The sequence below is a fragment of the Notechis scutatus genome, chromosome Z (assembly GCF_049901735.1).
Source record: "Notechis scutatus isolate UNSWTSFEM ecotype Mainland chromosome Z, rNotScu1.2, whole genome shotgun sequence".
Lineage (NCBI taxonomy): Eukaryota > Metazoa > Chordata > Lepidosauria > Squamata > Elapidae > Notechis > Notechis scutatus.
In genome coordinates this window covers 47697579-47709912 of record NC_142025.1, presented here as the reverse complement: position 1 = coordinate 47709912, position 12334 = coordinate 47697579, and the positions used below count along the sequence as shown (strand labels likewise).

General features: G+C 34.9%; 1 protein-coding gene across 4 annotated transcripts in view; it reads left to right on the top strand.

Annotated features, from left to right (window-relative positions):
• Window positions 1-11562, top strand: part of CACNB2 (calcium voltage-gated channel auxiliary subunit beta 2) — a 182211-nt gene extending 170649 nt beyond the window's left edge. For all 4 annotated transcript variants that reach the window (XM_026686401.2, XM_087945458.1, XM_087945459.1 and 1 more), the window contains 4 exons: window positions 3529-3680; window positions 4153-4248; window positions 6342-6527; window positions 8121-11562. In XM_026686401.2, coding sequence (XP_026542186.1) covers window positions 3529-3680; window positions 4153-4248; window positions 6342-6527; window positions 8121-8606 — 920 coding nt within the window. In that variant the 3' untranslated portion in view covers window positions 8607-11562. The remainder of the gene's footprint in view (window positions 1-3528; window positions 3681-4152; window positions 4249-6341; window positions 6528-8120) is intronic.
• The last annotated feature ends 772 nt before the right edge of the window (window positions 11563-12334 follow it).

Here is a 12334-nt window from a genome sequence, read left to right as displayed (position 1 = left end):
TCAATTACTCTCAGTCTAACCCACCTCCCAGAGTTGTTGTTTTGGAGAAAATAGAAGGAGGAAGGAGGATTAGATGTATTCTCCTCCACCTTGAGTTATTTATAAAAATAATAAAGATTAAATTAAATAAGCTCCATAAAATAGGTAAATATTGTTTTATCCATTTGTATTCCTTTTTCTTGCTTTCTTTTTCCTTTTTGTTTACTATACTTTATTTAGTATTTAATAAAAAAGATTGAACAACCAAAATAGTCATAACTTCTCTGAACAATCATATTTACAGATGAAGATTGGAAGTAGTCAAATTAGACCAAGGACTATGAATGAGTCAGATTTCCCCAACTAAGGGGAGTGCACCAACCTTGATGGAAAATCCAGCACTGGATTTCTTTTTTTCCCCCTACGGTCTTTTTTTCCAGCAGACTTTAAGATGCCAAGAAAGTCAAAATGGAGGCCTATAGGTTGGACAAAGTAGACATTAGAAGATGATAATGAATCCTCAATATTCCTAGCTTCTACAATGTCTCCAGAAGCTTAAATCATTTAAACCAGCTTATGGGCTGAATCAGATTATTTTGAAAAAAAGAGGAAAAAAAGGAATCAGTAGAATATATATTCTGGTTTTTATTTGTTACATAAAGCAACAAGGATAGCAGAAGATATTGCTGTTCCAAAGAGTTTGTTTCAGTGTTCTAGTTCAGTGGTCACCAACCGGTGGGCCGCAGCTCACTGGTGGTCTGTGAGAAAATTTTGGTGGGCCGCAGCATGCTGAAGATCAGGTGGCTGGTGGGGAGGTGGGGCAATCCTGCAGTTCCCTAGCAAACCTGTGTTGTGGCTGCTGCCTCCTGCTCATCGAGGAGGCCGAGCAGCAGTGAGAAGAGCACAGACCTCCTGAGCCACAGGAAGCGGCTGTCAGTAGTGCCCTCAGGTGAAGATGTTATGGCGGGGAGACTCAACCCCCTCTTCCTCTTCGCCAGATGCGTTCATACGCCCAATGGATAGGAGGAGGCTTGTCAGGTGCCAGAGGTGCGGTGAGCACTTTGAGTGTGAGGGTTTCTGGCGAGGAGGAAGAGAAGCTCCGGAAGGGAGGGGATTGAGCCTCCCATTTGTGAGGAGGAAGAGAAGCTCCTGAGGGGATGGGCTTGAGCCTCCCCCTTGCAACTTCTTCACCTGAGGGAATCTCTGGCAGCTGCTTGACTCTGATACATGGAAGCAGGAGGTTCCGAGGTTCCTTTCCTCCTACCCTCATCCCCTCGCAGGCCAGCATACACCCCAGAAGGGCTCTGATGCTGCAATTTCCCACGTGTATGAGTCCATCTGCCGCCCGTATTACCCCTGTTGTCCCACCTCCCCACCAACCATCTAGTCTTCAGCACGTGACTCGTCAGCCTCAGAGAGAGGAAAGGTAGAGAGAGAGAGAGAAAGAGGCAGAAAGAGAGAAAGAGGGAGAGGGGGGAAAGAGAGAGAAGGAGAAAGAAAGGGAGAAAGGGGGAGGGGGAGAGAAAGGGAGGGAGAGAAAGGGAGAAAGGGGGAGGGAGAGAAATGAGATAAAGAAGGAGAGGGGGAGGGAGGGAAAGAAAGAGGAAGAAAGGGAGTGAGGGAGGGGAAGAGGGAAAAAGAAGGGGAGAGAGGAAGAGAAAGGGAGAAAGAAGTAGAAGGAAAGAGAGAGATGAGAGAGAAAGAGAGATGAGAGATCTCAGTGTTTTGTTTTCTGTCAGAAATAGTTCCAAATGACACTCTGAGTATTTAAGGATGCAGAAACAGGCAGCCAAGCTAAGTGCCTGAAGGACCCCATCCTGTCAGTGTGAGTCCAGGCGCTTCAGCAAGCGGCATGCTGGATTCATATTAGTGGTCCGCGGGATTTAAAATTATGAGTTTGGTGGTCCCTGAGGTCCAAAAGGTTGGTGACACCTGTTCTAGTTTATCAACACGGGACTGGACTCATTTAAGAATCAAAGCAATGTGCCTTTTCCATTACATGTAGATTTGTGCCTGACTCTTTTCATTTTGCTGTAATTTGTCATTATAGAGGAACAAATTGCTGAGTGAATGGCTATATCAATTGAAGTAATAAATAATAGTTTATTAGCATTTTTTCCCATTTTTACAAGTGTGATTTGGTCTTCCCTAAAATATAAGGAATGTACACATATATGAACACATAACACACTCACATACACACACATGTTTAAATTTATATTCACACATTTATACAAATAATATTTTCCTGAAAAACTCATGCTAGAAAAACCAAGGCTAGCATATGAACAACATCTGATAAACTCTTAGATATATGAGCAAAATCAGATCTGTAATCAAAACAATACTTTGAGAGTAGATATATTTTAAATATATATAATCAGCCTCCTTTTAAAATTATTTTTTGTGCCTTCGAATCAGTATTGACTGCCTGGATAGTCCTTTTTCTTAACAAGATTTTTTGGGGACTAGTTGGCTTCCATTGTCCATTGTCTTCTTCCTAGGGCTGAAAGTGACTGCCTCAAAGTCACTCAATTGGCTTTGTGCCTAAGGCAGGAGTAGAACATGTACTCTCCTGGGTTCTCCTGCTGTCTTAATCATTATACCAAACTGGCTCTTAATCAGCTTTTATAAAATTACTATTGGTTTAAAATTGACTGATGGAAGTTTTAATATTCATTAAACTCTTATATGAACTGTACATAAATATGATGTAGACTGCTCTTAAAGATAATTACAATATTTTCCACTGTTGTTTCCATTATACCCAGCATTACTATAAGGAGACAGTTGAATGAGCCTTACTATTATATGTGTTTTTTTCTGATAACTCTTTTTTTTGTAAAATATTAATGATATATTAGAAGCAGTAAGAATGTTTTTTTAATTCATATTTTATCTTCCTGTTGCATAGTCAAGACAGTCAATACAATTAATTATTACAAAAATGCTGACAGTAATCTATAGAAAAATTGTAGGAAACCTACGTATAGGAAATGACTATCAATAAAAACACAGAGAGCTGCATTTTGTTATTTCATTGAGTACTAAAATTGGATATTAAATAGTGACAACAACAATAATGATAAAATGGGGTGAAGGCCATTTCGCTTTATTTTAATATTTGGTTTGTGCAGAAGTAACCAAAGTGGTGGAAAGGGGCTTGTTAGTGCCCCAAACTTAGTCTGATGAAAAAACATACTGTTCATCAGTGACTTAGGAATTATGTTGAATCAGCATAAATGAATAAAATGACCTAACCCTAAATAACCCTAACCCTAAATAACCCTAACCCTAAATGAAAAACCTGTTAATGGTAATTGTTCATACTATGTATAAAAACAAGGGTATTGTGACTGATTATCGGCAATGCAGGAGTGTACATACATGTTGAAGACATATTAACGGAAGCATAATATTTTGAATAATTCTATTGTGTAAAATATGCAACAAACAAGCCAAAGATGTTCCTCCTATGTATATCATATTTGCATTGTATTATTTGCTAAATAATAAATTATTTAACTAGTATGTCTGTACTTTTTGCAGCTGAAGTTCAGAGTGAAATTGAACGAATATTTGAATTAGCAAGAACATTGCAGTTGGTAGTACTTGATGCTGATACTATTAATCATCCTGCTCAACTTAGCAAAACTTCCCTAGCACCCATTATAGTATATGTAAAGATTACTTCTCCAAAGGTAAATAATTCATCTAGTTGTTGTTTCCCTTGTTGTTTTCTTTCATGTAATTATATCACGAAAACACATAGATTTTAAATGTTGCTATTAAATATATTGACATTTTGAACCACTGCATGTTGAAAATAATCATAATTTAATTGGTAGCTTTTTATGAATTGTTAATATAATTTCGCATTTCTTATTTAATTGAAAGATAGAGTATTCTATATTACATAAATGAAAAAGGTGTATATTAAGAATTGATGAAAGAGTAAGTTTCTATATGTTATGACCTCATAGTTCAGAAGCAAAATTTGAGAAGGAGAAAGGTCTTCTGAATGCATACAACAATACATAGAATGTTGTCATCATTACTTTAAAACACTAGAATTAGAATATTATAAAATGAAAGGTATGTATGCAGTATCGTATCCTATACTGTTTCATTTTCTCATTAATTTCTATTTCAACTATAGTATCTTTTCCACAGGTTTTACAAAGGCTGATAAAATCCCGAGGCAAATCTCAGGCTAAGCACCTTAATGTTCAAATGGTAGCAGCTGATAAACTGGCTCAATGCCCTCCAGTGAGTCATTTTTAAAATACATGTGTAGAAAAAATATTTTTCCAAGCTTTCTTGTTTTATAATTGTATCATTTTTGTGGAAAATGTTTGCTATTAAAACAAAAATCTCTTTGGTTCAGTAATGGATGCAATAGTAGGCAGTGAATGAAGTACCCTGTGTGAAAAGCAGTAATCAAATCAGCTATGGTCAAATCAGCTAATTATAGGTATAGTAAAGAATAGCAAGCATCTCTCCTTTGTTTTCTTCTTAAATGGGCAATCTTAATCTGGACTACATTTCTTCCTTCTATCTTGCTTAGGATATTATGTCATTATGTACCGCTGACATTCTTAGTTTTTCTTTTTCATTTGGGAGTTTCAGGGAAAACATTATCTTCTAAACTGGGGTGAGGAACTATGGTCCCTTTATGACTTGTGGACTTCAACTGGTTCAGGAATTCTGGGAGTTATAGTTCACAGGTCATAAAGGGACCATAGTTTCCCACCTCCCTCCTAAACCTTGTACACATTTTCTACTACTAGCTCTCAAGTATCAGAATGGTCTACCCTGGAGATTTCAGATTAGGTTCTTTGTCCATCTGCTGTATATGAGCTTGAAGCTGGCCAGACCTGTCTTAAATGACAGAAATACTGTTTTTTGTTGGGAAACAAAGTGTAGTATGTCAACTGTACAGGAGAAGGCTTGTACAGAACACATGTGTATTCACATGGAATTACTTTTGAATATCAGTGTATAATCTGAATGTATTTCAGTGTGAGAAATCATTCTGTTTTTGTTTGGTAGATGAAATCAAAATGATAGAAATATGGGCTTTTTTTAAAAAAAATCTTAAAATAATTAAAAAGGAAGACAAGAAAAAAGATTCATGCAATCAAATATGATTTCTTTAGTATTTCTATTATGTTCATCTGACATAAAACTTATTGTTCCTGCAGTTAGTATAAGATAAAACCAGACCATATATTTGAGAAAACTTTAATTTTAGCTTGACTAATTGCAGTTATAAAGTGTAGGTCAATTTCTCTGCTGTGGCAGTACATCAGACATTTTGGTATCCCAATGTCATAATTTTATTTTAGCAGTGTTTAGCTATGGACATTCTAGTGACATAAAATGTCGATAAAAATAATTACTAAGTTCTTTGGAGCAAATATTTGCCCTAATATTTAGGAAAGCAATTTCTGGATACATATTCTTAGATTTACCAATTTCAAAAAATATCTCAGATAAGATAGAAAACAATAAGGGGACATGATCACGACAAGTGCAAATATGCTTCCTTTTCCTCATAATAATTCCAACAAAGAAAGGGTTTTTTTCATTCATATAGGCCACTTTATATGGAGTCGTATACCATGTATAGAATAATTTAAGAAAATCTTCTTTATTTTTGATCAAAGATGAATTTTTAAATTGATTTTCATTTCATATTTATCCTGTCTTGAATCTTAATTTCTTGTTGGAAATTCTTTTCCAAACCATTTTTGAACCAATTAGAGGTTTTGGTCAATTATAATATAATATAATCTACATATAAATTGTCTAGATATATGGGAGCACATTGGATCAGCATTTAAAGACGCTAAGTTTGTCACCTGGAAAGCTCCTGTTCCTTGCACCAACTCTGGCCTAGTAATTTGAAAGCGTGCTAATGCGAGTAGATTAATAGGTACCACTTGGTGGGAAGTTAACAGCATTTCATGCACTTTTGCATATAGCCATGTTGGCCGCATGACCATGTAAAATGTTTTTGGACAATGATGCTCCCTCAACCAAGAAACAGATGAGCAAACCCCAACTAGAGTTGGACATGGCTAGTACAAGGAAAACTTTCCCTTTTACCTTTTGATATATCTGGAACATTCAATACTATTGCTGTAAATTTATCAAAGGATTTAGCACACAGTCCTTTTCTTTTCTAAATTTATAAATAAAATACCTAAATGGTAAATGTGGTTTAGTTTTGTCCTCAAAACAAGCCACATATTAACATTAAATTCATTATTCTAAAATCATATATTTCCTGCTTTTGCACTTATTGTTTAATGTGGTTTGTGAGTTTTGTCTTGTCCATACTTTTTTCCTCTGATAAGGAAATGTTTGATGTGATTCTGGATGAGAACCAGCTTGAAGATGCTTGTGAACACCTAGCTGACTATTTGGAAGCATACTGGAAGGCCACACATCCTACTAGCAGCCACCCTGCCAATCAGCTTCTCACTCGCACATTGGCATCTGCCACTCTTCCTATCAACCCAGGCCCAAATGTTAATTTACAGGTATGGTCATTTAAAAATGCAATACACTGGTTGGTTATTTACGTTATAAATATAACTGTAGCTTTCAATCAGTTTGTTCTAGTGATTAAGGTACCCAGCTTAGAAACCAGGAGGCTATGAATTCTAGTCCCATTTCAGGCATGAAAGCCAACTGGGTGACTTTGAGCCAGTCACACTCTCTTAGTCCAACTCACCTCACAGGGTGGTTGCTGTGGGAAAAATAGGAGAAAGAAGTACTCCGTATCTTAGCTGCCTCAAGTTATTTGTAAAAACAAGGCAGAATTTTTTTAAAAATATATAAATGATCTCAACCCCATATCTTCTACCTGTATAATGGGAAGTGGATCAAAATCGTGCAAGTCTGCCAACTCTTACAACACTCACCAAACTAGAAACATGTCAGGTTTTCCATTATGTTGCATACCCATTTGCCTTCTGCAAAAGACAATGAGAATAGCAGAAGGGCAAATGAATTTTCTGAAACATATTAACAATAAAGTTGGGAACTAAATAAATAAATATGAAATAAAAATATGAAATGATTACAGATGCAATGCAATTTAAATCATTCTATTAATATTTCTCTCTAAAATATTTTTGAAAAATAACAATAATAGAATCCATTGTGGCCTTTTCAAGAAAAATCAAATTGACTCTCATGAAACAAATTGGAGGAAATTGCCATTATCAAATTCAGCTCTGAACCCAAGCTTCTCAATTAACAATCCATTTGCATCTGCCAAACAAGATGTAATATTCTCTGGAGACCAAGTACCAGTTTCAAAGTTAAGAAGAAATTATTTTCTTAGAAATTATAAATCTATAATATGTGTGAACAGTTCTATCCTTGCTTTAATTTAACTCTAGGTTTGATAATGCAGACTGGATAACCTGAATATTAGCATGTTCACAATAACTAAAGGTTTTTTTTATTTGCTTTTAAGTGATTTTATTGCTGAAATTAGTAAAAGACTGATAAAGCTACACCCCTAAGCTAAGGTAATGAATTGCCATTTTTAAGAATTTCAAAACTTTATGATGATAAACATGAGATTTGATTGTGCTTGGTCCTTTTTTATTTCCATTTTCAATTGCTGGTGTATATAGAGCTTGAATACTTAAATTCTTATTTTAACAACAAAATACTGTCTTTAACAACAAAAATCTTGTTCCGCTGTTTGCAGTGATCTTTTTCCATTAATGCCTGCTCTAAGTTTATTCTGAGGCTTATTTCATGCCTGGTTCATTCTTGTATTGCCAGATTCTTTCTTTTTCTTTTGTGTGAAGTGCCTAGCCTAAGAGAGGTGATCAAACAGAAATTAGCATGACTGCCAGATGTTAGGATAAATCAGTAAATAAATAAGGATTGATTGCTTTCTTTTTGGAATGAAATTTCACTTATTCTATAAAGAAATGCTGATGAATTGAATTATTAAATTAGTCTGAGTGGATAGCCATAAATAATTGCCTTAAACCTATAATTCTGAAGCATATTTGCTCAATACAAATTTGCTCAAGAATGTTGAAGACTGTGACATTGCTGATTTAAAAGAGGAATTTTTCTAATATTTACCATTTTGTTATATTGATCAGGGATCGCAGGTTGATGAGAGGAATGAACAATCAATCACTGAAAGAACTGGTTCACAGGGAGAAGAAGAAACACGAGTTGAAATCACCAGAAAATCTCAGCATCGCTCTTCCTCTTCAGGACATCATCATAACCATCGTAGTGGAACAAGCCGTGGTTTATCTCGACAAGAAACTGTTGACTCGGAAACACAAGACAACAAAGATTCAGCATGTATAGAACCAAAAGAGGACCATTCACATGAACCTTATGATTCGCATAGAGATCATAATCACAAGGATGAACCCCATGGGGTCAGTGAGCTTAAACATCGAGAATCAAGGCATCGATCAAAGGAAAGGGACAAAGAGCAGGACCACAATGAAGGCAACAAACAACGTAGCCGCCATAAATCAAGGGACCAGTATTGTGACAGGGATGGAAAAGTGGTACCTAAGAAACGTAGTGACACTGTGGAATGGAAGAGAGATGTGTATATCCATCAGTAACATCTGCCTCTGACAGTGTTGTGTTTCTTTTGAAATTGGGTATGAGAAAGGTCCTTATAATAATCTTGATTTTTTTTTTCCACTGCAGAATGTAGTACCTTGTATGCTGATTTTAAAGTGCTGGTGCTTTCAAATGATGGCGTAAAATAGGATATTCATTTTGATTAATGCTATAACTCACTGGCATAGTGCAACTACAGAGTTTCTGAAGTTATGCTATGCTATTTTTTTTCTAAACTGATTCTTGTAGCTGCCATTTGAACATATATCTGTTGCCATCAAGGGGGTGGTAATGTTTTTAGACAAAATATGGCTGATGTTTAATATTTTCCCCATTTTTCAGCAAGCCAAAATCAGCATATTAAAATTGAAGCTCCCAATAGCTCTTTTTAAAAAACAAATCTATAGGCACTTGACTTGCATATTGATTTCTGTTGCTTGTTCCTCTGGTGGACTACGTTTTGAAACAGAATTCAGTCTTGCCTTATACACAGGGGATCTTAAAGTCAAAATCTCTTTTCTATATACTGGTACTGTGTACTGTATAGATAGTTTATAAATGTTATTTCTGCAGACACCTTCTTCCATAAATTAATCACACTATTTTAGAATCCTAATGCCAAGTCAGCAGATTTGCTTTTGAATTATGGGCAACTGGAAAATGGGTAGCACTGTTCACTCTAGACACACTTTCTTATACTTAGTGTAAATAAGACTGACCACTTTAGATAACAGGCTGGATTTTTCTTGCAAACCTATTATCTTTGCATTTTAAATCTATGGCAAAAATAATGTGACACTATAAATGGTCCTGCTGTGCACACTACTTAACCAATTGCTCTGACAGCACAGTTTTTTATCAGCTTGACGGACAATAGTTGACATTATGTATAAGCATGTGTGTGTATGAAAGATGTTTGTGTTGTGTATGAGAAAGGGAGAGAGAGAGAAAGAAAGCTTATTAAAATTACCTGAGGATATCCCATATCTTATGAATCTGCCGTAATTATCATATGTTTATGCTTAGGTATAAGATTTGTCAAGAAGGAGATATGGATGGTTATTCTTTTTATAGAAGAAGCATACCATTTTCTGCTTCAAGCATAATCTTGGCTTCTGAATGAGGAAACTAGGATTAAATCATAATGCACCAATTAGCTCCAAGTATAGATTATTCTAAAATCTGTGTGCTTTTATTTTTTTTTCTTGCCATTTTTAACTCAGAAGTTCAAGATTGCAGGCAAGTGACATGGGAAAATTTACGACTAACAGGTAATTGGGAAAGCATCAATCTGCTGGCTTTTATTTTATTTTATATTTTGAGGATCCCAGAAAGTTAAAAACACAAGCAAATGTGACTGTGAGTGTTTCACTGGAAATGTAAACTTTTTGTGTTCTAGAGTATTTGTTTTAGTAAGACAAGTTTACACAACTTGTGGAGAGTTATTTTGTTGGAAAATAAATTTTGTAGCTTCTCTGCTTTTTTCTATATTTGACCATCTTTCTATTCTAATCAACTTATACATTTATCTTTTACTTATGGGCTTTACTGCTACAAGGTTGCTGAACCATTATGATAATTTCTACATTTTTGTCAGAAACAAATACTACTACAAATGAAATGTCATTGCATTTTTCAAGTGATACTGTAAATAATTGTAGTATTTACAGTATGTGTGTTTGTGTATGTATATATGTGTGTATATATATATATATATGTATATATATATACACACACACACACATATACATACATTCCTTGTGCATGGACAGGCTAGCTTTAGTTCTGCCCAGCATCTTTATTAAATAAGTATTATAGAAAACAATAAGAACAAAGGAATAAGCAAATTGACTTAACATACAAAGCATAAATAAGATTTATTTATTTTGGGAGAGAAACATCATTGTCGCTAAAAACATGTATTCAATTCTCCTGAAAATTCTCCTTAACATGTATGAAAACTTTGTCTTTCATAAATATGCAACATATTGAAATATTTGGGGTAAATTCTTCAAATGTAGGCATAGTTTCAAAATGTACTGCAGGTAGTATTTCAGTGTTGTATTTGTAAATTAATTATGTACATAGTGTCTTAATATGTAAAAATCTCTATTGCAGAAAAAATTAGTATTTGACTTCATACTTTTCATTCTAATATCCAAGCTACAAGTCCAAATTTTGTATTGGAATCTGGTGGCTACAAAGAAATATATATACATGAAAAGGAAGATAATTAAAGTATGAAAAGAGAAGCAAGTGCAACCTGGTAATTCCAAAGAGTAATTATCAGGAAATATAATTGCAGAATTAAAATAATGAAAAGTAATGTCTCTTTTGAGTTGAACTCAGCTTTCTGGGATTTAATAGATATACCCATGTAGTTTTATTGGCAAAAATATAAAAGGGTTTACCGTTGCTGCCCTCTGCATGTTTTTTCTAGAATCATAGAATTTCCATAGATGTAAGAGGTTATCAAGTCCAATTCCTTGCACACTGCAGTAATATGCACTGGAACATTTTTGATAGATGATTATCCAGATTGTTTGAAAAGTCAGGTGAAGGAGTAAAAAGCACTTCATGCAGTAACCTAATTCACTGGTTGATAGTTCCTATTTTCAAGAAACTGTTCCTAATGTCTAATCTATATCTTTGAAGTTTTATTCCATCAGTTTTAATTTTACTTTCTGGTGCAAGTCAGAATAAGTTTTAACCCTTTACAATGTAACAGCATTTAAGATATTTGAAGACCACTATCATGTACCTTTTCAATTTTTCTCTTCTTCAAATTAAGTTTACTTAGGTCTTTTAATTGTTCCTCATAGAACTTAGTTTTCACTGTCTTGGTGGTCCTTCTCTGGACTTGCTTCAGTTTATTTCAAATTTATATGGCCATCCATCTCACCAATAAGTGACTCTGGGTGATGAACAACATAAAATAATTAATCTGTATTTTTTTTTAAAAAAAATGGCATGAACAGAACTGAATGCAATACCCCGAGTGAGACCTAACCAAGGCAGAGTAGAGCAAAATAATTATTTTCCATAGTCTGGACTGCTAGTACTTCTATAATCTGGACTTCTACTGCTACTTCAGTTTGTTCGGGGGGAGGGGTGGAGTCATTTCCCAACTAAGTTTTCAAAGCCCCCAAATATCCAGGTTCTTGTTCTTCAAGATAGAAATGTATATTGGTAGCAAAACTAAAATGCAGATCTTCCCTTACGCATATTCTGGGATCTTTCAAAATGAATAAAAACAACAGTTTTACAAGCTTAGGAATAATTTTCCCACCAACTATATAGATATGAGAGATCATACCAACTTCTTTGCCTCTCTCAGCAAGTTAAAATATAAGATACATAAAATCTTAGGTGAAAATACATTATTTTGATAGAGGTAAAATATTTAAAATAAACAACTGTTCACTGTAGGACAGTAGACAGTATTGTACTGTATGTTTTTAAGGCCATGTGGGTGGGAGCCCCCCAATTGCACTGAGAAGTGACTTCCACAGACAAAGATGGAACAAAAATGAATAAAACATTCATTCAAAGCCAGGCAAGCCAGATGCTGGAGATGGGTCTCTGAAGATTGAGTGGGAGGAATCTTGCATTCCCTCAAGCACAAAAGAGTGAGGACTTTCAAAATAAGGAGAAACAAACCGACAACCAGTGTAAAGATTTCAAAATAGGTGTTAAGGGAACCTCCAGAGATTAACCTAGACGTAAC